General features: G+C 39.7%; 1 protein-coding gene across 3 annotated transcripts in view; it reads left to right on the forward strand.

The window, feature by feature from the left end:
- LOC128697284 (tripartite motif-containing protein 59-like) overlaps window positions 1-25,721 on the forward strand; it is a 75,630-nt gene that overhangs the window by 46,220 nt on the left and 3,689 nt on the right. For all 3 annotated transcript variants that reach the window (XM_070079496.1, XM_070079499.1, XM_070079497.1), the window contains one exon: window positions 19,368-20,072. In XM_070079496.1, the coding sequence (XP_069935597.1) occupies window positions 19,368-20,072 (705 nt within the window). The remainder of the gene's footprint in view (window positions 1-19,367; window positions 20,073-25,721) is intronic.

Below are 25,721 nucleotides of genomic sequence, written 5' to 3' on the forward strand. Positions count from 1 at the left end.
AAGAAGTCATTTTACTTTCCACTAGAGGCTTTGATTTCTTAAGGTCTGATGAACCCTTGCCCTTAGGGTTCGATCCCTTTAGGTCTTTATAGGAATTGTGAGCCTCAGCATACAGGTCAGCAGCCTCAGCAACTTCCTCAGCCTTAATCAGATTGTGTTCTCTGATGAATGTTCGTAACTGATGGGGAAGAGCTGTCAGGAACTGGTCGGCAACCATGAAGTCTCTAAGAGATTCATAACTGTGGTCAATTCCTGAACTCTCTATCCAAAAGTCAAACAAACGAAAGAGTGTTAGCTGTAACTGCTGAAAGTTCTGGCCAGGCTGTAAGGTGGCATACCTGAAATCTTTCCTGTAAGAATTAGTGGTTTTTTGATATGCTTTAAGGATTGCCTTCTTCAGTAGGTTATAATTACATATGATATCCTGCGACAAAGTTGCATAGATATTCAAGGCTGTACCAGAAAATAACATTCCTTACCTGGTAGCCCAGGTGTCAGCAGGCCATTCACAGAGGGTAGTGGTATTTTCAAACCTGATAATGTATGAAGTTATGTCTTCCCCCTCTGTGAAGGGAGGTAAATTAGGTGTTGGAATATGTGCACTGACTGCCCGTTGTTCCATTACTCCTTCCTCTAATTGTTGTTGTGTAAAAGTTAACTTTTTATTCTCTAATTCAAGGCAAGATTTTTTGAGTTCGCGATCCTTTTCTCTCTCTATTAACTCATTCTCTCTAGCTCTTTCCTCATGTTCTCTAGCTCTTTCCTCACGATCAAGTCTATCATGCTCTTTTTTGTCTTCGCGCTCTCTTTCTAACTGTCTTTCTTGGCTTTCTCTTTCAATTCTCTCTCTCTCTCTTTTCTCCTGTCTTTCAAGGTTCTCTTTCTCCTTTTTCTCTTCTCTTTCGATTTTCTCTCTCTCCTTTTTCTCTTCTCTTTCGATTCTCTCTCTCTCCTTTACTTCTTCTCTTTCCCTTTCTGTCTTTCTTCTCTCTCAATTCTCTCTCTTTCAAGTCTTTCCTGGATCTTAGCACTAATGAAAGATTCTAAATTTTTCCCTGTTATTCTTAACTTACTTCCAGCATTCATCCAAAACTGGTATTCCTGCATGCTTGCAAGAATAACTTAAACTATCAGGGGAAATGAAACGGGTATTAAAGAAAACGGAGGGTTCAATTCCTACTCTGCTCAAACTGTAAATAAACCAGAGGGCTCGATCCTTGCTTCAATTAAACAACATGTATTAATGAAAACGAAGGGTTCTATGCCGGCTCCGAGCAAACAGTAAGTAGAATGGGGTTACTTGACCATCAAATCTTCTCACCAACAAATCAAGAGTGTCCTATGACAGTTCCCTTGATATAATAAAGAGCTCAATGAAACAAATTGTCACTGGAAAATCTCGGGTCCCTAGAGTCTAATCCTCAAAAGTGTTTCAAGCTCAAGGTGGCAGAATTAAATATTATATCCTGCCTGACTTGACTTACAATAAATTGAGACCATAACAATCACCAAATCTTTTAAATACCTGTACTGTAGTCCTACCATAGAGAATGATTACTCATGGTTGGTGGTAACCGTCTGTGGTATGCGGCGTTGAAGTTCCAATGGTAGATTCGAGATGGAGTTGAATCTTGATTCAGTAGAGTTGATCCTGGCAAGGTCGCCACTTGTGAAGGCTTACTCAGCCCTGTAACAACTTCGGACAGTATTACCAAGGCTGGCTCCTCCTCAGGAAAATTAATGAATAGAAAAAGAAATAATAACAGACAAACATAAACACTTTATTATATAGAAATTTAAAATATAAAACACTTAAATATGAAATATTAATCCTACATTAAAGAAAATGAAAAATGAAAAATATAAATGATAACTTAATTCAACGCTAATATATATAGGGGTGTCTGGTGTTGGTGACACTGTGTTGTTGAAATCGTAGCCGTTGCTGATGATGGGGGATTGGGGTCGCAGGTGTTGGTTACAACCCACTGGCTAGTTCTTCACAGTAGATAGAGCCTTGAGTATTCTATCCCGATGACAGGAAAGCAGGTTCTTTACCGCTACAATGGTGAGGGGTTACGTCCTGCAATTGCATACAGGTGCACAGGTAATTAAATCCAAAATGGGACGTCTCCAGGACGTTAGTCCGTCTCCATCTGTTCTCGTTGACTGACAGGTGACCCTCTCTGTCATCCAAGCTGAAAAGATAGACAGGTTACCCACTGCTTAAATAATCACTCTCCATGATAAGCACAATACTCAAAAGACGTGGTGATTATTACAACAGTCAACCTAGAGCAAGACTGAAAGGACTAAGTTTATTATTGGTCAAAAGTGAAGCTTTTAACCAATAAATCCACTAGAATGCAAGGCAGGCATGTACTTACAGTAGTGTTGGGAGCTGTGATTCGAGTGATTTACTGTTTGACCAGAGCCCCACACGTCACCTTTCGGGGGGGGGGGGAAAGGGAGGGGAAGGGATAGTGGGAGCTAGACTGACCCTACGTTAACAAGCAGCCGGCAATCAAACTGTCACTTTAGGGGTGGGGGAGAAAAGGCGGGAATAGCGGGAGCTGGACTTGCCCTACCTTAACAAGTAGCCGGCAAGCAAACTATCACTTTCGGGAAGGGGGGGGGGAAAGGCGGGAATAGCGGGAGCTGGACTTGCCCTACCTTAACAAGTAGCCGGCAATGAAACTATTGTTACTATGTACTCCCTCGCTACTCCTATCTATTGAACTTTTCCCTCACAATGTTTAAGAATATCATTGTGTATTAAGCCCTATCTGTATTGCTTTTCATATTGGTGTTTCTTATCCTATAAAAATTAAACAGATCACATTTATTCATGATCTGTTTCATTTTTATAGGACAATGTTTGCTGTATAGTATAAGTAATTTATTCAGAAATATATCTGTCCAGTCGTCAATACCATTGGTCTTGGAGAATTCTGTAGGCCAGTCAACCATGTCTAGCTCTGCTGTGAAATTACTTATTGAGGCCTCATCATGGAGTCTAAATGAATCTGTTGTTTTCCAGTAATGGTTTACTAATGTTTGTTAAGAGTATGGTGGGGTAGTGGTCAGTAGTGCTGTCTGTGATTTTCTCTGACTTAAGGGGGCTAGTATATTGGTCCATATATGGTCAATTATGGTTGCACTTGTCTCAGTCAGCCTGGTTGGTTTAGTTATTGTTGGTATGAGAAGTGTGTTGTTCATATTGTTGATGAAATCAGTTACAGGCTGATCATCTGGTAGGCCAAGGTTGATATTGAAGTCTCCAGCTAAGAGAAAATGGTACTTGTTCATTTGTCTGTTTGTTATTAGTGCCTTTAATTTCTCACTGAAATTTGGGATGTTTGTGTGGGGCATCTGGTAAATGGCACCGACTGTTATTGGAGGCTTAAGGTTTTCTACAGTAAAATTAGCAAAAATATATTCTCCATATTCATCACTAAAGCAAGTGGTGCTAATACATGATAGTTTGTTAGAGAAATAGATTGCAGTACCACCACCAACTTGGTATGGTCTGCAGTTGTGAATTGCTGTGTATCCCTGTAGTGGGTAGATATCAAATGTGTCCTGCTTAAGCCAGGTCTCAGTGAGAATAATGCAGGAGAAGGGTGTCTTTAGCGAATCAAGGAGTGCCAGGAGATCATCATAGTGTTTGCTTAAGGACCAGATGTTATAGTTAAGAACTGTTAGAGTTTTAGCAGTGTTAAGATAGTGCTGGCTTGTGATGCTGTGTAATAATGGCAGTTACTTTCCAATAAGTTTTGACTGGGTGTTAGATTATGTAGGTTTAGATCAGGGTCGACATGATCATTCATCTTTTAGGTTTAAATAGTGATTCTTTATATTCTGTGTAGTGTGGTGAGTTCTAGTACTGATATCTGTAATAGTGGTATGTTTGGACAAGTATATATCCTGTATAGTGTGGTGAGTTCTAATACTGATATCTGTAGTAGTGGGATGTTTGGACAAGTATATATCCTGTATAGTGTGGCGAGTTCTAATACTGATATCTGTATTAGTGGGATGTTTGGACAAGTATATATCCTGTATAGTGTGGTGAGTTCTAATACTGATATCTGTATTAGTGGTATGTTTGGACAAGTATATATCCTGTATAGTGTGGTGAGTTCTAATACTGATATCTGTAGTAGTGGGATGTTTGGACAAGTATATATCCTGTATAGTGTGGTGAGTTCTAATACTGATATCTGTAGTTTACCTGGAGAGAGTTCCGGGGGTCAACGCCCCCGCGGCCCGGTCTGTGACCAGGCCTCCTGGTGGATCAGAGCCTGATCAACCAGGCTGTTGCTGCTGGCTGCACGCAAACCAACGTACGAGCCACAGCCCGGCTGATCAGGAACTGACTTTAGGTGCTTGTCCAGTGCCAGCTTGAAGACTGCCAGGGGTCTAGTGGGATGTTTGGACAAGTATATATCCTGTATAGTGTGGTGAGTTCTAATACTGATATCTGTATTAGTGGTATGTTTGGACAAGTATATAGCTAATGCACATTGGTCATATTGAGTGTAGTAATTAATAAACATAATAAATTTGATGTTGACTATGTATTGAGCTCTAATAAGCTAAAGTACAACTAGGTATAAACTAATAAGATATAATTACTACAAATTAAAAATAGCACCAGACTCAATTGTAATTGTACTAAGGTCTAATATAAGTTCTTACATTTAATCTTGCCCCTTCCATTAGGTTTAAAGTTGAGTTGGAATCTAATTCCTTGCTTTCTGTCCTTCATGTTAATATGCACTTCTCAAATACAGGTTTTGCTTTTTCTTTGTACTGCAAACATATGCACAGTGGCATGTACATTCACTACTTTTCTTATCACGCTTTCTCCATCAAGAAAAGTGTTCTTATTTCCCTCTTTCTCCATGCTCTCCACATTTCTGATCCTCAGTTCCTTGAATCAGAAATTTCCTCTCTTCGTAATTAATTTTCCCATCTTGGCTACCCTTCCCATTTCATGGATGCTGCCTTCTCACATGCTAAATGGAGTTTCTTCTCTCTCAAACTCTCTATTCCTAGTAACTCTCCTGTCCTCTGCCTTCTCTATATTTCCAGCCTTTCTAATCTCAACTACTCACCTCTCTTTGCATCAACCTAGTTCATACCTCTCCTCCCTCTATAGATGCTCATGGTGTATACTCAATTTCTTGTTCTTCCTGTCCTCTTCAGTACTTTGGAGAAACTGGCTGATCTCTTTCTGACAGACTCAGGGATCACAAAAATAGTGTTAGGCTTGCCGACACGAACAATGTTCTTTTCTGTCATGTCATAGATCACAATCATCTTAATGCCTGGTCTTCTGTTAAAACGGACTTCCCTACTTCTAACTTTCACAGTCGCCGTCTGGTTGAATCCTCCGTTATACATAACTTTCCTTGTATGAATCTAAGTCCTGGCTTTGTCTCTGTAGATGCCTTCCTCTCCCATTACATTATAAAATGCTCCAAACTTCAGAACACCTGTGGCTTAACCTGAATCCTTTTCTTCCCTCTCCCTCTTCCCTTTTTTCTCTTACTTTCGTATTTAGGTCACCTACCACAATTACTCTCTCATTTGGTTCAAAAGTTCCGACACATTTGCTTAACATCTCCCAAAATCTTTCTCTCTCCTCTACACTCCTCTCTTCTCCAGGTGCAAACACACTTATTATGACCCACTTGACACATCCAACCTTTATTTTAATCCGCATAATCCTTAAATTTATACATTTATGCTCCCTCTTCTCCTTACATAACTGATCCTTAAACATTATTATTACCTCATCCTTAGCTCTAACTCTCTCAGAGTCCAGACTTAATCCCATTTGTTTCTCTCCACTGAAACTCGCCTACCCCTTTCAGCTGTGTTTCACTTAGAGCTAGGACATCCATCTTCTTTTCATTCATAACAGCCATCATCTCTTTCTTATCATCTGCACTACATCCATGCACATTCAAGCATCCCAATTTTATAGAGATTTTCTTCTTCAGTTTTTTAGTATTTTCTGCAGGAGAAGGGGTTACTAGCCCATTGCTCCCGGCATTTTAGTCACCTCTTAAAACACACATGGCTTATGGAGGAAAGATTCTTTTCCACTTCCCCATGGAGAAGAGAGGAAATAAAGAAGAACAAGAACTATTAAGAAAAATAAGAAAAATCAAGGTGTGTCATGTATGTACAATAGGGCCCCACTTATACAGCAGGTTAGGTTCCAGGCTACTGCCATAAAGCAGAAATCACCGTAAAGTGGAGCACCCTGTTTTTCCACTTATAAATGCATATAAATGCTAGATAACAGGCTTACACTAACATATATTAAGTTAGCAATAGAACTAGGCATTAAAAAACACATTAAAAAGTAAAATACACATGCACTACACTTGTTACTTACCTTAGAATATTAATATGAATGTGTGAAAGGTGAGTGGCAGTGTAAATGTTTTTCCATGTCAGCAATATGTCACTTTGTCTGACTTTTTATGGGTTATCCTAAGTTCTTTACACATATGCTGATATATATAACTGTATTTAATGGCTTTCTCAGCTATCAACATACCTTTTCAGTAAGTTCATTCAGGTAAACACAAATACAGTTATATAGATTATAATACATAGCAGCGTATGTGTAGAGAACCTAGGATAACCCAAAAAAGTCAGTTCACTAAGTTTAATAATTTTTAACTGGTCACTTAAAGTAAGAGGCTTATGACTTTTCATTTGATCACAACTAAGTTTAGACACCATCATCAACGAGAGTCATCTACCTGGAGTTTACCTGGAGAGAGTTCTGGGGGTCAATGCCCCCACAGCCCGGTCTGTGACCAGGCCGCTAAATAGTAAATAGTAAATGAGAGAGAATGAGATACATGGAGTTCAGACACTGTAAAAACACAAACTGAACAGGTGGCGGGCAGTCGCTCACCCACCACCCGTTTGCTCTAGAGCATGGGCGATCACTTGCCCGAGCCCTAGAGTGATAAAATTATCTATTCTCTATTTATTCTCCATGGGGAAGTGGAAAAGAATCTCTCCTCCATAAGCCATGCGTGTCGTATGAGGTGACTAAAATGCCGGGAGCAATGGGCTAGTAACCCCTTCTCCTTTAAATAATACTAAAAAACAGAAGAAAATCTCTATAAAACTGGGATGCTTGAATGTGTGTGAATGTAGTGCAGATGATAAGAAAGATGATTGCTGTTATGAATGAAAAGAAGTTGGATGACCTAGCTCTAAGTGAAACAAAGCTGAAGGGGGTAGGCGAGTTTCAGTGGAGAGAAACAAATGGAATTAAGTCATGAGTATAGTTAGATATAGTTCACTGAAAATAGTTTCCCAAGTTTACATTGTAGATTTTTTGTGTTCAATATTATACTCCAAGTATTATTAGTAATTGCTTACCAGGTCATTACATCATTGAACATCATTGTAAACTTATGAATATTAGCTTTGATCCAGAGTTGATCCACATCTATGACATTTACAATAATCTATTAACTGCTGGCCAGGATTGTAAACATCATACTATTAACCATGCCAAAACTATCTTCAACAACACCTTAACTCTTTCAGGGTCAGTCCTGTATATGTATGGTTTGATACCCAGTGTCTGTCCTGTATAAAATTTATATGTAAAAATTCTAGCACCTACAAATCTGGTGGAAGAAAACTGGTAGGCCTACATATATAAGAATGGGTCTGCATGGTCAGTGTGCACAGTATAAAAGAAATCCAACAACAGGCAGGGCATAATGATAAAAAAAAACTCCGACCGTGTTTTTGTTTTAAAACAGCGACTTTGCAGTGTATTTTTGTATTGTATTTATGGTTGTATTCTCGTTTTCTGATGTGATTAGATAGAACTGAAGATATATTGCAGAAATAGAGATGATTTGATTGGTTTGACAATAAAAAATACCTTGAAATTGAGCCCAAAGTAGCAGAAATGTTAAATTTTTTGCCGATGTTCAATACACATCGACTGGTGAGTCTAATATTCTTTCACAAGTGTGCTGATATTATTTATGCCATTTTTACAATAATGCAGTAGTCTGCATAACAGTAAGTCTTCTATATTTTGTGAGAATAAAAATTCAAAATGGAAAGCAAAAGTAATATAAGAGGGGCCTGGAGACATGACTAATAAACCGAGAAAATGTTATTTTAGTGCAAAGAATGTCTGTCTTGTTTATTCTGGATCCTATTTTGAAATTGACATTTTTTAAATTTGTGTGAAATTGGCAAAATTGCCAATTTCTGACCACTTTATTGGGGAGTTGAAATTGGTAAATTGACGGTTTCTTGTACTCAATTTATAGAACAAATGTTATTCTAGCAAAATAGCTATGATTTCAGTCAAATGGAAATGGAACTGGCTGCAAATAGGTTTCTAATTGGGCAAAATCGCCAATGCGTAAAGATCGCTAACTTTGTGAGAGCGTAATTCTGTAAGTTTTCCATCAAATTTTGTACTTTTAGTGCCATTACCATTATGGAAAGATTTTCTATCATTTAATAAGATTTTTTTTTTTTTATTTTTCGACAAAGAGAGTTAAGCAACCATGGTGACATTACAAATCCCTGTCTGAGACCTAGTTTTACAGGGAAGTAGTCTCCCTCTCTTCTCCACACCTTAACCTAAGCCTCACTATCCTCATAAAAACTCTTTACAGCATATAGTAACTTACTACCTATTCCATGTACTTGCAATATCTGCCACATTGCTTCCCCATCCACTCTATCATATGCCTTTTCTAAATCTAGAAATGCAATGAAAATTCCCTTACCTTCATCTAAATACTGTTCACATATATGCTTCACTGTAAACACTTGATTTACACATCCCCTACCCACTCTAAAACCTCCTTGCTCGTCCAAAATCCTACTCTCTGTCTTACCTCAAATTCTTTCAATAATAACCCTACCCTACACTTTCCCTGGTATACTCAGTAAACTTATTCCTCTATAATTTTTACAATATCTTTTGTATCCCTTCCCTTTATACAAAGGAGCTATACAAGCTCTCTCCCAATCCCTAGGTACCTTCCCCTCTTTCATACATTTATTAAACAAAAATACCAACAACTCCAACACTATATCCCCCTTGATTTTAACATTTCTGTCATGATCCCATCAGTTCCAGCTACTTTACCCCCCTTTCATTCTACATAATGCCTCACACACCTCCACCACACTCACATCCTGCTCTTCTTCACTCCTAAAAGATGTTATACCTCCCTGACCAGTGCATGAAATTACTGCCTCTCTTTCTTCATTGACATTTAAAAGTTCCTCAAAATATTCCCGCCATCTACCCAATACAGTGGACCCTTGGGTAATGCCTTTAATCCATTCCAGAGAGCTAGCCTTTAGCCAATTTAGCCTTTAGCCAAATTAGTTATCCCCATAAGAAATAATGGAGATCCAATTACATAATCTGTTCCAGACACCCAAGAGTATTAAACAAAATAATTTTATTTTTACATGAAATATACATTTTCCTGCAACTCTTGGGTATCTTTATTGAGGAAACGTTTCGCCACACAGTGGCTTCATCAGTCCATACGTAGGAGAAACTTGAAGAACAGGAGGAGAATGAGGTAATCAGTCCCTCAACCTTGAGTCGATGTGTTCAGTCCATCAATCTTGAATAGAATGCGGCATATGAATGGAGAAGCAGCTTATAAACCGTATGGCAGGAGAGGTGCAGCAGTCATAGGTCGTGTCACATTTCCTCAATAAAGATACCCAAGAGTTGCACATGTGTCTAATTTATCAACATGTCGGTTCTCTGAACCATTCATCTACAAATACATTTTCCTACACAGAAAAAATGATACATACACAATAAACAATACTGAAATGACACTTACCTTTATTGTGGACTTGTTGATGAGTGATGAGATGGGAAGAGGGGATTTGATGGAGGTGTACTAGTGTTTGGAAGTGGAATCCCCTTCCATAAAGACTTTAGGTAAAAAGTCCTTTTCTGGGGTTACCTCTCTTCTTGGTTTTTTAATGCCACTGGGAACAATTTGAGAGTCACTTGACTCCTGTCACACAAAATATTTGTACATAGAGCTGCGTTTCTTGCATCCCTTTAAGATTTCCCTAAAATGGGACATAAGAGTGTCATTGTACATGTTGCCAATACGGCTTGCAACAGCTGTGTCAGGATAATATTCTTCCATAAATGCTTGCAACTTTGTCCACATTTCCTTAATCTTTGACGAAGGCAACTTCCTCCATCTCTCTTCCTCCTCCTCTGAAGCAAATTCCTGAGCTTGATCTGTTGCTGTTGAACCTGAAGCTCTTGCAACTCTATAGTGGTTGGCTCTTCATCGTCGTCCTCCACAAACTCTTCCACATCCTCGCCACTAACCTCCAACCCAATAGACTTCCCCAATGCCACAATAGATTCCACAACTGGCATAAGCTCCTCAGAGTTAGCCCCAAACCCTTCAAAATCCCTCTCTTGTACACATTCTGGCCACAGTTTTCTCCAAGCATAGTTCAAAGTCCTGCAAGTCACTCCCTCTCAAGCCTTACCTGTAAGGTTTATGCAACTGAGGATACTGAAGTGAACTTTCCAGACTCTCTTAGGGTCAATTGAGTGTCTGAGGTCAAATCAAAGCACCTTTGAAACACTGCTTTGTTGTACAGTTTTCTGAAGTTTGAAATGACCTGCTGGTCCATGGGCTGGAGGAGAGGAATGGTACTAGGAGACAAAAAACTTCTCTTTGATAAAGTTCATCTCTCCCACAGTTTGCTCTTGCAAGTCGTGAGGATGAGCAGGAGCATTGTTCATTTCCAGGAGGCACTTGAGTGACAATTTATTTTCCAGGAGGTACTTTTCACAGTCAGGAAAAAACATGTCACAGAACCATTCAAAAAAAATGTCCCTATTGACCCATGCCTTACTGTTTGCTCTCCACATCACACAAAATTTAGTCTTGACGACATTATTTTTCTTGAACACTCTGGGAGTTTCAGAGTGATACACGAATAAAGGCTTCACTTTGCAATCCCTACTAGCATTACTACAAAATATGAGCCTGGCTACCCTTCCCATTTCATAGACTGCCTTCTCACGTGCTAAACGTAATTTCTTCTCTCCCAAACTCTCTACTCCTGGGAACTCTTCTTTCCTCTGCCTTCCCTACATTTCCGGTCTTTCTAATCTCAACAATTCTCTCCGTCCCTTAGACATCAAGCTTACTTTCCACCAGACTAACACTCTTTGCACTAATCTCGTTCATACCTCTCCTCCCTCTACAGATGTGCTTATTTCTTGCTCCTCCTTTCCTCTTCAATACTTTGGAGAAACTGGTCGTTCTCTTTCTGACAGACTTAGGGAGCACAAAAATAGTGTTAGGCTATCCAACACTAACAATGCTCTGTTCTGTCATGTCAGAGATCATAGCCATCCTATTGACTGGTCATCGGCTAATACTGTCTTCCCTACTTCTAACTCTAACAATCGCCATCTAGTTGAATTGTCTCTGATACACAACTTTCCTTGTATGAATCTTAGTCCTGGCTTCGTCTCTGTAGATGCCTTCCTCTCCCACTATATTGTAAAATGCTCCAAACTTCAGAAGCCTTCCTCTCCCACTATACTGTAAAATGCTCCAAACTTCAGAACACCCGTGACTTAACCTGATTCCTCATTTTTTCTTTTTCTTTTTCTTCTCCTTCTTCCCCTTTCCTCTTTCCTTTTTCTCCTCTGGGTTGTCTTTCTTCTGTTTCTTCTGTCTCGTGTTTCTGTTCCTTCATTATTTATTTCACCACTTCCCCTTTCCCCCACCTCTGTGTTCTTGCTCTCCCTCTGTGGGCACCTAGCTCCCTTGCAGTGCTCCCCTTTCTTTGTATTTGACTGGCTCCTCCTCCTTATTCGCCGCTGCTGCTGCTGCTGCCGCCGCCGCCGCCGCCGCCGCCGCCGCCGCCGCCGCCGCCGCCGCCGCCGCCGCCGCCGCCGCCGCCGCCGCCGCCGCCGCAGCCGCGGCCGCCGCCGCCGCCGCCGCCGCCGCCGCCGCCGCCGCCGCCGCCGCCGCCGCCGCCGCCGCCGCTGCTGCTGCCGCTGCTGCTGCTGCCGCTGCTGCTGCTGCTGCTGCTGCTGCTGCTGCTGCCACTACCTCTTCCTGCCTATATATAGCCATCCTGCTCCACTTCTGGTTAGTGTGACTTTGTAAATGGTCCAAGTTGGAACGAAACGTCGTTGTAAGCTCCTCTCTTCTATGTGCGGGTTATTTGTGTATCGTTCCAGTCACGGTATTGTGCCATTTTTGTTATCTACTGTGGCATTGGGGAAGTCCATGGGGTTGGAGGTTAGTGGGGAAGATGTGGAAGAGTTGGTGGAGGACGATGATGAAGAACTAACCACTGATGAGCTGCAAGAGCATCTGCAACAGCAAGAGGCCACAATTGAGGAAATTGCTTCAGTGGAGGGGAGAGAGAAATGGAGGAAGTTGCCGTCTACAAAGATTAAGGAAATATGTGCAAAGTGGGTTGACATCCAAACCTTTATGGATGAAAATCACCCTGACACAGCTGTTGCAAGCCGTGCTGGTGACTTTTACAATGACAATGTTGTGGCCCATTTTAGGAAAATCTTAAAGGCATGCAAGGTACACAGCTCTATGGATAGAGTTTTGGTGTGACAGAGGTCCAGTGACTCTCAAGTTGGTCCCAGTGGCATTAAAACAAGTAGGGAAGTAACCCCAGAAAAGGAATTGGTAGCTAAAGTCCTTATGGAAGGGGATTCCATAAGGACTTCAGCTACAGAAGAGTTCCCAGGAGTAGAGAGTTTGGGAGAGAAGAAATTACACTTAGCACTTGAGAGGGCAGAGTCTATGGAATGGGAAGGGTAGATAATATGGGAAAACAAATTATGAAGAGTGGAAATTTCTGCTGGAAGGAACTGAGGATCACAGATGCAGAGGGCACAGAGAAAGTGGGAGATAAGAACACTTTTCTTGACAGGGGAAGCATGATATGAAAAGTAGTGAATGTACATGCCACTGTGCATAGGCTCGCAGTACACGGGAAAGGAAAAATCTGTATCACTCCTCTTTCCTCCTGCACCCACCTTTCTATAGCCACAAACTTCTGCCCCACATTCTAATACTGCTTTTTTTTAAATTATTCCAACCCTCTTCAACCCCCCCACTACTCATAATTGCACTAGCCCATCTTTACATTAATTCTTATGAGAAATATTTCGGTTTTTGGCCTTTTCAGATTTAGGCTACATTCTGGAACAGATTACGGCCAATTACCGAGGGTCAACTGTAAATGTACAGTGGCAACTGTCTTTTGTGTGAATTATATTACAGAAAAACAAAGCCAAACAACTTTTCTTTTAACAATCAAACTGTAGGATGGGCAGAAAAGAAAATCTTGTTTGAGTGTATGTAGTATGATTTTGAAAAAAAAAAAAAGACTAAAATGAATGCTATCTGATATGACCTTATTATTGCATGGTGTATTGAATTTAGCTCAAAAAAAATGACCACTCATATGCAACAGTGGCATAAATGCACCAGTGATATTTATTTTTTTATTTTATTATCACACTGGCCGATTCCCACCAAAGCAGGGTGGCCCGAAAAAGAAAAACTTTCACCATCATTCACTCCATCACTGTCTTGCCAGAAGGGTGCTTTACACTACAGTTTTTAAACTGCAACATTAACACCCCTCCTTCAGAGTGCAGGCACTGTACTTCCCATCTCCAGGACTCAAGTCCGGCCTGCCGGTTTCCCTGAATCCCTTCATAAATGTTACTTTGCTCACACTCCAACAGCACGTCAAGTATTAAAAACCATTTGTCTCCATTCACTCCTATCAAAAACGCTCACGCATGCCTGCTGGAAGTCCAAGCCCCTCGCACGCAAAACCTCCTTTACCCCCTCCCTCCAACCCTTCCTAGGCCGACCCCTACCCCGCCTTCCTTCCACTACAGACTGATACACTCTTGAAGTCATTCTGTTTCGCTCCATTCTCTCTACATGTCCGAACCACCTCAACAACCCTTCCTCAGCCCTCTGGACAACAGTTTTGGTAATCCCGCACCTCCTCCTAACTTCCAAACTACGAATTCTCTGCATTATATTCACACCACACATTGCCCTCAGACACGACATCTCCACTGCCTCCAGCCTTCTCCTCGCTGCAACATTCATCACCCACGCTTCACACCCATATAAGAGCGTTGGTAAAACTATACTCTCATACATTCCCCTCTTTGCCTCCAAGGACAAAGTTCTTTGTCTCCACAGACTCCTAAGTGCACCACTCACTCTTTTTCCCTCATCAATTCTATGATTCACCTCATCTTTCATAGACCCATCCGCTGACACGTCCACTCCCAAATATCTGAATACGTTCACCTCCTCCATACTCTCTCCCTCCAATCTGATATTCAATCTTTCATCACCTAATCTTTTTGTTATCCTCATAACCTTACTCTTTCCTGTATTCACCTTTAATTTTCTTCTTTTGCACACCCTACCAAATTCATCCACCAATCTCTGCAACTTCTCTTCAGAATCTCCCAAGAGCACAGTGTCATCAGCAAAGAGCAGCTGTGACAACTCCCACTTTGTGTGTGATTCTTTATCTTTTAACTCCACGCCTCTTGCCAAGACCCTCGCATTTACTTCTCTTACAACCCCATCTATAAATATATTAAACAACCACGGTGACATCACACATCCTTGTCTAAGGCCTACTTTTACTGGGAAATAATTTCCCTCTTTCCTACATACTCTAACTTGAGCCTCACTATCCTCGTAAAAACTCTTCACTGCTTTCAGTAACCTACCTCCTACACCATACACTTGCAACATCTGCCACATTGCCCCCCTATCCACCCTGTCATACGCCTTTTCCAAATCCATAAATGCCACAAAGACCTCTTTAGCCTTATCTAAATACTGTTCACTTATATGTTTCACTGTAAACACCTGGTCCACACACCCCCTACCTTTCCTAAAGCCTCCTTGTTCATCTGCTATCCTATTCTCCGTCTTACTCTTAATTCTTTCAATTATAACTCTACCATACACTTTACCAGGTACACTCAACAGACTTATCCCCCTATTTATGTTTTAGAATTTATTGACGTCAAGATGTAATTGTTTTTCAGTTTTTTAATTAATTTTAATGTTAACACTTATGACATTAGATGTGTATAATGATGTTTTAACACTTCAGACATGAGGATACACTTAGTGCAACAATGATCAACTCTAAATTTACTGTATACAGCCCCTCCCCACTTAGCAACGAAGTTCTGTTTCTAGGACCATGTCATTAAATGAATTCCTGACTTAGTGAGGAGCATACTGTAATGGTAGTGAGTTTGTGTCAACCATCTTTGATATTGTTTTAATGTCACCTTTGCACCATTTATAACATTTCTGGTATATTTTTAAATGTTTATACAGTAGTGTACTCTACAGTGGTACCTCGGGTTACAAAATTAATTAATTCTAGAAGGCTGTTTGAGCGCCGATAGCGAAATAATTTGTTCCCGAAAGGAATAAAGTAAATTAGATTAGTCTGTTTCAGACCCCCAAAAATAGTTTCAAAAGCACTTACAAAAACACACTTACATATTTGTTCAAGTCGGGAGATGTTCATATGCTGAGGTATCATTGTACATTGAAATAAGCAGAATAGAGGAAATCAGCTCTAATATACATTATTTAGGTATAAATACTGGTCAGGGAGCCCATCGTAAGTCCGAGGTTAAGTTTTCCTGGGTTAAATATACTTAGTGTGATTTGTGAGTGAATTTCACTGTTAGTATCATGAAATTGTAATAAATTTGGAATAAGTCATCTGAAAAAAAGACAGGAAACCTAAGTAACTTTCCACCATTAATGCACAAAAAAGCAGCTCATGTGCCATTACCCTCAATTGCAACTTTGTTTAATTAACAAATCACTAGAATCCTCAACTTTTCCATCCATATTTAACCCTTAAACTGTCTAAGCATAGATCTACATTTTCACTACTAGTTCTCCGAATATTTTTTTTTTTTTTTTTGAAACAAAGAGGACAACTTTCTGTGTGTAATAAGAAAAAAAAATTAGTGCCAATACTTACCAAGATTCTCCATGGGGAATTGGAACAGAATTCTTCCTACGTAAGCCATGGGTGTTGTAAAAGGTGACTAAAATGCTGGGAGCAAGGGGCTAGTAACCCCCTTCTCCTGTGTATATTACGAAACTTTTGTTTTTCTTTTTGGGCCACCCCGCCTCAGTGGGATACGGCTGGTGCGTTGAAAGAAAGAAAGACTTACCAAGATATAAGGCAGCGAAGTTGGCAGTGGATGCTCACCTGACGGCAATGTGGAGTACAGCAACTTGCAAAAATGTTGCCGATATACCTTTTTTCTCTTTTTTTTAATTTATGTAAATTTCATGTTCTGATAATTACAATTTATAGTAGTTCTTGTGATTTTATAGCCAATTTTTGTTCTGACACGACCTCCAGACCTCAGTATATGAGGTGAGTGCACTAGCAATAAAGATATGGAACACCATCAACCTAGGAAAAATGATGACACGTCACATTTGCTCCTGAGATATCACAAATTATTATGTTCTCTAGGCACCATGAGGGTAGACTTCGGCGCCAGCCTTCATCGGGTGTGGACATCATCTCTATCGCCTGAGTATCATTGACAAATTTCCCCTGTTCTAACTTGGATGCTTGTCCTCATCTATTTAGCCCGCCAGGCACTCTACAGGAGGGGCACCTGTTCATTGGCTTACTTTAGCCAGCTCCATTTTTTCCGCTCTGTGGGAAATTCTTTAATGGTCTTTGGTGGGAAGCTGGTTACTCTACTCAGGTGGGAGTGTTGGCATCCCTCTCTGCTGGGGCTTGGCAAGGGTGTCCACTGGATCTAATTGGAAACTTTAAGTTTCTATCACTGTTTACAAAGGAACTTTTGTTCCTTTTTCTCTCATCGCCCAGCCTTTGGCAACGATTTTTTCTCGTACCATCGAGAAACCGGGCTCGATACTGCATATGCTGTCAGTGGCCCTGATAAACCCAACAAAGAAAGAAAGAACACCATGAGGGTAATGCTGAAGCTGTGGTAAGAATGAATGGGAGAGTGTTGGTACCTGGGGATGAACTTGATATCCATGGGGTGAAATTTGACTCCAAACTATGAAAGAAACCACATTGTAGATCTTGCAAAGTGGTTGGGAACCTTACTTAGATGTATCTTTTATCTACTCAACAGTAGAGGTTGCATAAGTATATTCACATGTTGAGTATGCTCCACTTTCTTGGATTTCCTGCTCCCCATCATATCTGAGAAATCTTAATAGAATGGAGAACAGAGCAAAAGAACTCATCTCTCTCTTGGACAGATCTGTCATTTCAGTAGAGTCTTCAATACCAGAGAGATGTAGGTGGCCTTACTCTTATGTACAAGGCTAATATTGTCAAAATACCACACCTGCAGACAGCAGGAAATGAGCTTCTACGTAACAAGATGGTCAGCAAAGAGTAATTATGCTGTAGCTTTCTCCAGAACATAACTTCATCTGAGATAATTTATTCATAGGATTACTTGAGTCTAGAATATGTTTGTATAGCATTATGACATCAACAGAATAATCAGTTGGCCAAATAAAATCACTGACCCACAGTTAACTACAACTGTATCCTGTTCTGTATGTGTTTCATAACAATAAAAAGGGTTTAAAATGAGTTGATATAGGTAACAGCTCCTAACTTGTAAATAAAGTTAGGAACTCTTAACCTAACCTTGTAAAACTCTCTAAAGTTAAAAGAAAAGAGATCTCAAAGCATGATTGTATTAGTTTCTCCTTTCTATGTCTGGTCATGTAACCAATACAGCACATCAAGTCTGGTTTTATGTTGTGTTTATGTTAAATGTAGTAGTTAATATGAAGTTTTAGCAATATATACCTCCAGTATGTTGTATATGATGGTTAATATGAAGAAGTTTGACAATATGTACCTCCAATGTATGTACAGTGGAACCTCAAAAATCAAACGTATCACATATCGAATGTTTTGAAAATATGACAATTTTTTCGGACAAACTGTGTCCCTATTATCGCCCCTATTTTCGGACCACCAGGTATGGGACCTGTCCGCTGGCCCGGTCTGTTGCGTCCCCGCGCAGGCGCCGTGAGCAGTCTAGCTTTGTTTATGCTTGACTGAACACTAACCTGCGATCTCATTCACACATTTTACGATTATTTAATTGTGTTTAGTGCTTGTGGGGCTGTGAAATAAGCTGCCATGGGCCCAAAGAAACTTGCTAGCGGTACCCCTGTGGTAAAGAAAGTGAGAAACACCATAAATGTGAAGAAGGAAATAATACAGAAGTATGAGATTTGAGTGAGACTTTTTGAGCTTGCCAGGATGTACAGAGGACTGTGGACAGTTATTTTGTGAGACAGAAACAGACGACTGTGGACAGTTATTTTGTGAGACAAAAACAGACAACTGTGGAGTTATTTTGTGAGACAAACAGACGATTGTGGACAGTTATTTTGTGATACAGAAACAGACAACTGTGGACAGTTATTTTGTAAGACAGAAACAGACGACTGTGGAGTTATTTTGTGAGACAAACAGACGATTGTGGACAGTTATTTTGTGAGACAGAAACAGGCGACTGTGGATAGTTATTTTGTGAGACAGAAACAGAGGACTGTAGACAGTTATTTTGTGAGACTGGGGTCCAATGACTCTCAAGCTGGTCCTAGTGGCATTAAAATACAGAGAAAGGAAGCAACCCCAGAGAGGGCTTTGATACCGGAAGTCCTCATGGAGGGGGATTCTCCTTCCAAACAATAACCCCAACTCCCTCTCTCCTCCTCCCTATCTTCCAGATGCCATCACCAATCTTCAATAAAGGTAAGTAAAAATGTTATTTTATATTACTATACATAATTAAAGACTATAGCATTTGTTGTGTGTATGTAAAACTGTAATTAATCTCTATAAAATGTATTTTTTTTTTTTTGTGAATATTTTTGGGTTTCTGGAACGAATTAATAGTATTTCCATTATTTCTTTTGGGAAATATTAGAATTTCAGACTTTTCGAATTTAGAACTAGCTCCTGGAATGGATCAAGTTCAAAATTTGAGGTTCCACTGTATGTTGTATATGGCAGTAATATGAAGAAGTTTGGGAATTCTTTTACCTTTCAAGATTGTTTATAAAATTCAACATGAACACTTAATTGATGAGTAACTTAATAGAATTCAGTTCTATTGGTATAAAATCTAACCTGTTTAAATTCAATCCTATTAGTGTAAAATCCAACTTAGTATTTATTTTCTACAGGATAACGACAAACCAGAGGAGTGTAAAGTGTGCTTTAACAATTATGATGAAGAACTACGACGACCACGCACTCTGCTGTGTGGTCACACATTCTGCTCACAGTGTATTGAAGATACAATTAAGAATGCTGAGCTCACCTGCCCCAGCTGTCGTGCTGAGCACAGTGCCAAAGATGCTACTCAGTTCCCGATCAACTACACTGTGGAGGCTTTTATAAAGAAACTCAGAAATATCCAGGTTACATCAGTAGAAACAGTGTCAACAAAATGTGGTCAAGACCGCACAAGAGGCATCAGCAAGAAGTTACGATCTTTGGTACAGGAACACAAGAGCAGTATCAGTAACCTTATAAGAGAGTGTGAAGAAGCACTGTCCCAGCTGAGCAAGTACCAGGGGCAGGTGAGGGACTGGAAGACCCAGCATCACCAACTGCAGGACAGACTCTATGATCTGCTGGAGCAGAACAAGGCAGCAATAGAGCTCCTGGAACAGGAGGATACCAGTGTGCTGACTATGACAACAGAAGGAGAGGCAGGAAAGAAGCAGCTGCAGACCATGCTGGAGAACCTCAACACAGTCAACACTGCACAGGATGTTGTCACAACCATTGATGAAGCTGATCACTACAATGTGGAGGTTGAGGATTGGATCCAGAAGTGTCAGGAACTCTTCCCAGATGTCAACACTGTCTACACCTCAGTAAAGGTATGATGCCACAAATATTATTGAGCTTTCTAAACAATTTCTTAATTCATTTCTATATACTGATTCTGTTCTGTAAATATATACAACTTCAAGAGCAATATTCAGTTATCTATTATTAAATATATTAATCTTTTTTCTTTAACCGTAAATGTCCAAACGTATATATATGTTCTTACCGCTAGCGCCCCAAACGTATGTATATATATATATATATGTTTTATTTTTCCTGCCTCCAAATTTGGCGCAATTAGCCTGAGATGCCTGGTCAGCATAGAATGGGTCTTAACACTCGGTGTGCACCATATTAAAAAAATCTGGGACCACTTAGTACCTCGTGTGAGCATCAGTTAAAATAAGCGCCAGCTAGAGCAAAGAGTGGCAAACACCAAGGATTCACTGATGAAATGTCATGTTAACACTCCCCTTTTAAGAGGAAAGTGATGTTGACCCTAAGTTTAGGATCTGTCTATCTGTTTCTGTCTGTCTTTGCCTATCTCTTATCTCTGTCTCAGAGGTACACATAAATACAATTATACATAGTGTAAATTACCTAGGAAAACTTAAAAACAATCCAGAGTTCTATACTGTGCTTGTAGATATAATGCATAAGAATACCTGTTGGTTCACAATGGCTCTCTCTGAGACAGAGAGACAAGCAGAGAGACAGAAAGAGAGACAAGCAGACAGAGAGACAAGACTTTGAGACAGATAAGCAGAGACAGAGATGCTGATGCTCATCCAATGTCATCCTTTATCTCATCTTATCTCTGCACCCTCACAGGCGCCCATCAAATGTCTTCCCTTATTTTATCACTGCCCTCCAGATGCTTGTCATTGACATGCTTCAAGGGAACTTTTTCTTTCTTCTTCTTCTTCCTTCTTCCTCCTCTTTCTCCTCCTCCTTTCTTCTTCCTTCATCTTCTATACTCCAGTGTATCCAAAACATTGCTTGGGCCAATAAATACTTTGTATATATTCCTAGACAATAGTAAATGACCAAGGCAGGTGTAAATGTCCACCTGTCAATGTGTTTGTGGCAATTTGAGTACAATTTCAGTACCCAATATTAGTGTCAGAACAAAGATTGGTTATGAAATGGCAAGAACTACTATAAATTGTAATTATTAGAACATAAAAATTATAGAAAATATAAAAATTATCAAAAAAAAAAAAAAAAGGTATATTGGCAACACTTGTGCAAGCGGCAGGACTCGATGTTGCTGTCAGATGAGCATTAAGTGCCAAATTTGCAGCCTCATATTTCAGTAAGTACTGACCCAATTTTTTTATTTCAATCCTATGACACTTAGAAAAAATTTCTCTCTATTTCAGTAAAAAAAAATTTTTTTTTTCAAAATATTCGGGGCACTGGGCGAGAGAACATATATATGTATATATGTTTGGATCATTTAGGGGTTAAATGCACCAGCCATATCCCACTGAAGGAGGGTGACCCAAAAAGAAAAACAAAAGTTTCTTTATACATTTAGTAATGTATACAGGAGAAGGGGTTACTAGCTCCATGCTCCCAGTATTTTAGTCACCTCTTACGACACACATGGTTTATGGAGGAAGAATTCTGTTCCATTTCCCCATGGAGATAAGTGGAAATAAACAAGAGCAAGAACTAGTAAGAAAAGAGAAGAGAACCCAGAGGTGTGTGTATTTGTATGCTTGAACATGCATGTTTAGTGTGACCTAAGTGTAAGTAGAAGTAGTAAGATGTACCTGAAATCTTGCATGTTTATGAGACAGAAAAAAGTCACAAGCAATCCTACCATCATGTAAAACAATTACAGGCTTCCACTTTACACTCACTTGGCTGGATGGTAGTACCTCCCTAGATGGTTGCTGTCTACCAACCTACTACCACAGGATGGTAGTACCTCCCAGGGTGGTTGCTGTCTACCAACCTACTACCACAGGATGGTAGTACCTCCCTGGATGGTTGCTGTCTACCAACCTACTACAACAGGATGGTAGTACCTCCCTGGGTGGTTGCTATCTACCAACCTACTACCACAGGATGGTAGTACCTCCCTGGATGCTTGCTGTCTACCAACCTACTACCACAGGATGGTAGTACCTCCCTGGATGGTTGCTGTCTACCAACCTACTACCACAGGATGGTAGTACCTCCCAGGGTGGTTGCTGTCTACCAACCTACTACCACAGGATGGTAGTATCTCCCTGGATGGTTGCTGTCTACCAACCTACTACCACAGGTTGGTAGTACCTCCCTGGATGGTTGCTGTCTACCAACCTACTACCACAGGATGGTAGTACCTCCCTGGATGGTTGCTGTCTACCAACCTACTACCACAGGATGGTAGTACCTCCCTGGATGGTTGCTGTCTACCAACCTACTACCACAGGATGGTAGTACCTCCCTGGATGGTTGCTGTCTACCAACCTACTACCACAGGATGGTAGTACCTCCCTGGATGGTTGCTGTCTACCAACCTACTACCACAGGATGGTAGTACCTCCCTGGATGGTTGCTGTCTACCAACCTACTACCACAGGATGGTAGTACCTCCCTGGATGGTTGCTGTCTACCAACCTACTACCACAGGATGGTAGTACCTCCCTGGATGGTTGCTGTCTACCAACCTACTACCTAGGAAATATATTAATATATTCAGTAAACACCTTGTGTACTTGTATTTGTTTTTGTCTTTGGTCAGCAGATTATAAATGTTTCCACATAGAAGAAGACTAAAATACTGGCAACAAGAAGCTGCTTACAACCATTACTATGTCATTACAAACCAAAAATTTATTGATCTTTGGATGAGAGTCTCCCTCTCTTTTTATGTGTTGTGAGGGACACCACTCAGAAATCATTTATTTATTTATTTTATTTATTTATTACTTTGAACATGGTACAGAGAAGTACAAAAGAATACAGTTAAGTGCAGCATGCCAAAGCCCCTTGTATGCAGAGCATTATGGAAAGGCTTAAAATTAACTTAAGATTAACTAAGCAATGATGTATTCAGTGGTAAAACATCATTGTAAACAGATAACAGTTAAGCACAAATGAGTATTACCAAGACAGGTCATATGGTCATTTACTGTGTTGCTGAGCATTCAGTAGAATGGAGTATTCTGTTAGGTAATGTAATTAAAAAATAACAAAGTTTGATTAGGTCACAGGTTAAACATTTATGTGATACAATTATGAGAAACATTTAAGATATACAATTTATAAGATACAATTATTCAATATTTATTTGGTTGTGGGTGAGTAAATGATTTTTGAGAACAGACTTAAATTTATAAACAGACAGTATTTCTTTTATATTTACAGGTAATGAATTCCAGATTTTAGGGCCTTTTATGTGCATTGAGTTTTTGCATAGCGTGAGATGGACACGAGGAACATCAAATAGTGATCTGTGCCTTGTGTTATGGTCATGTGTTCTGTTGAGGTTGGTAAGGAGACATTTGAGGGAAGGGTTTATATCAGAGTTAAGTGTTTTATGTATGTAGTAGGTGCAGTAATAAGTATGGATGTTTTGTATGGTGAGTAGGTTAAGAGTTTTGAATATTGGTGGAGTGTGCTGCCTCTAGTGGGAATTTGTTATCATTCTGACTGCAGCCTTTTGTTGGGTAATTAGTGGTCTGAGATGGTTTATTGTTGTTGAGCCCCATGCACAAATTCCATAGGTGAGATAGGGGTAAATAAGTGAGTGATATAGGGCCAGGAGGGCTGACTGTGGAACATAGTACCGTATCTTCGATAGTATGCCTACGGTCTTGGAAATTTTCTTGGAAATTTTTGTATATGTGTTTGAAATTTGAGTCTATTATCAAGGTGGATTCCTAAGAATTTTCCCTCTATGAGCTTTGTGATAGGTGATCCGTTTATCATCATGTTAAGAGGGACATCTGTAGCTCTGTTACCAAACTGAATGAAGTAGGTTTTGTCAATGTTTAGAGTAAGTTTATTAGTCCTCATCCATGTAGATATTTTCTGTAATACTGTATTTACAGTATTGGCTAGCATGACTGGGCTCGGGTGAGAGAAGACGTATGTAGTGTCATCTGCAAATAGTGTGGGTTTGAGTAGTTGTGAAGCATTTGGTAGGTCATTTATGTATATGAGAAAGAGAAGAGGGCCAAGGACACTTCCCTGTGGGACACCAACTGTAATTGGCTGTGCAGAAGAGTTTGCCCCATTTGTGTACACATATTGGCGTCTGTTGCTGAGGTATAACTTGAGGTAGTTGAGTGAGTGCCCTCTTATACCATATGTTAAAAAACCGTGATTCTAAAAAGCTTAGAGATCTCCAGTGAATACTAGAAAGGACTACCCTTCTAGCATCCAGCCTGTTACTGGGTTTTTGTAACATTAGTATCCTTGTCCAATTATCCATTAGAATTCAGTATGATTCAGTAGTGCTTCAGGATTACAACTGGTAGGCTACAAACTAGAGAAATTAAAATTTAATAAATTTATTAATAATTAAGTTGTCTAGGCGTATATCAAATTAAATTAAATTAATCAGAGTAATCAAAATAATATTAATCACTTCTCTCGTGTACAGTATTATTGTGCTGAAATCACATATCACATATTTATGCCTTAAGTACTGTCTGGTACATTAACCCTTTCAGGGTCCGTCCCGTAGATCTACGGCTTTACGTTCAGGGTCCAAACCGTAGATCTACGCCATGAGCTCAGCTCACTCTGATAAACTGTGAGTGGTACATTTGGGCCTAGATATGAGAGAATACATCTATGTGGTATGTGTGCACCACATAAAACAGATCCTGCAGCACACTGTGTATAATGAGAGAAAAAAAATGAAATCATGATTTTTCGATTAAAACAGCAACTTTGCAGTGTTTTTTCGTATGTTTTTTATAGTTGTATTTGCGATTTCTTGGTCTCATTTGATAGAATGGAAGACATATTACAGAAATAGAGATGATTTTGATTGGTTTTAGCACTGGAAATGGCTTGAAACTGAGCTCAAAGTAGCAGAAATGTTAAATTTTTGCCGATATTCAAGAGTAAACAAACGACCTCACACGTCTAATACACATCAGCTGGTGGGTCTAATATACATTCACAAATATGGTGATGATATTTATACAATTATTACAGTATTGCATAACAGTAAATCTTCTATTTTTTGGTGTGAATAAAAATTCATTATGTGAATAAAAAATCAAAATGGAATTTATTTGTAAAGCCTCAAAACATAACTAATGAACAGAGGAAATGTTAGTTTAGTGCCAGGAATGCTTACATTGTTCATTCTGGACCCTATTTTGAAATTGGAATATTTTGAACTTTGTGTTAAATTGGCCAAATTAACAATTTCCGATCACTTTATTTTGTAGTTGAAACAGTTGACTTGGCGATTTCTTGTGCTCAATCGATAGAATAGAAGTAATACTAGTGAAATAGCTAAGAATTTGGTTGACTGGAATAATGTAATTGGCCTAAAATGGGAGTCAAAGTCGGCAAAATCGCCGATTCGTAAATATCGCTGACACATCAAAATTCGCGAGAGCATAATTTCGTCAATTTTCCACCAAATTTCGTACTTTTTGTTTTATTACCTTCACAAAAAGATTCTCTACGATTTCATAAGAAAAAATAACAAATTTTTTTTATGAAAATTCTTGGACACT

This window comes from Cherax quadricarinatus, chromosome 99, assembly GCF_038502225.1.
Source record: "Cherax quadricarinatus isolate ZL_2023a chromosome 99, ASM3850222v1, whole genome shotgun sequence".
In the NCBI taxonomy this organism is placed as follows: domain Eukaryota; kingdom Metazoa; phylum Arthropoda; class Malacostraca; order Decapoda; family Parastacidae; genus Cherax; species Cherax quadricarinatus.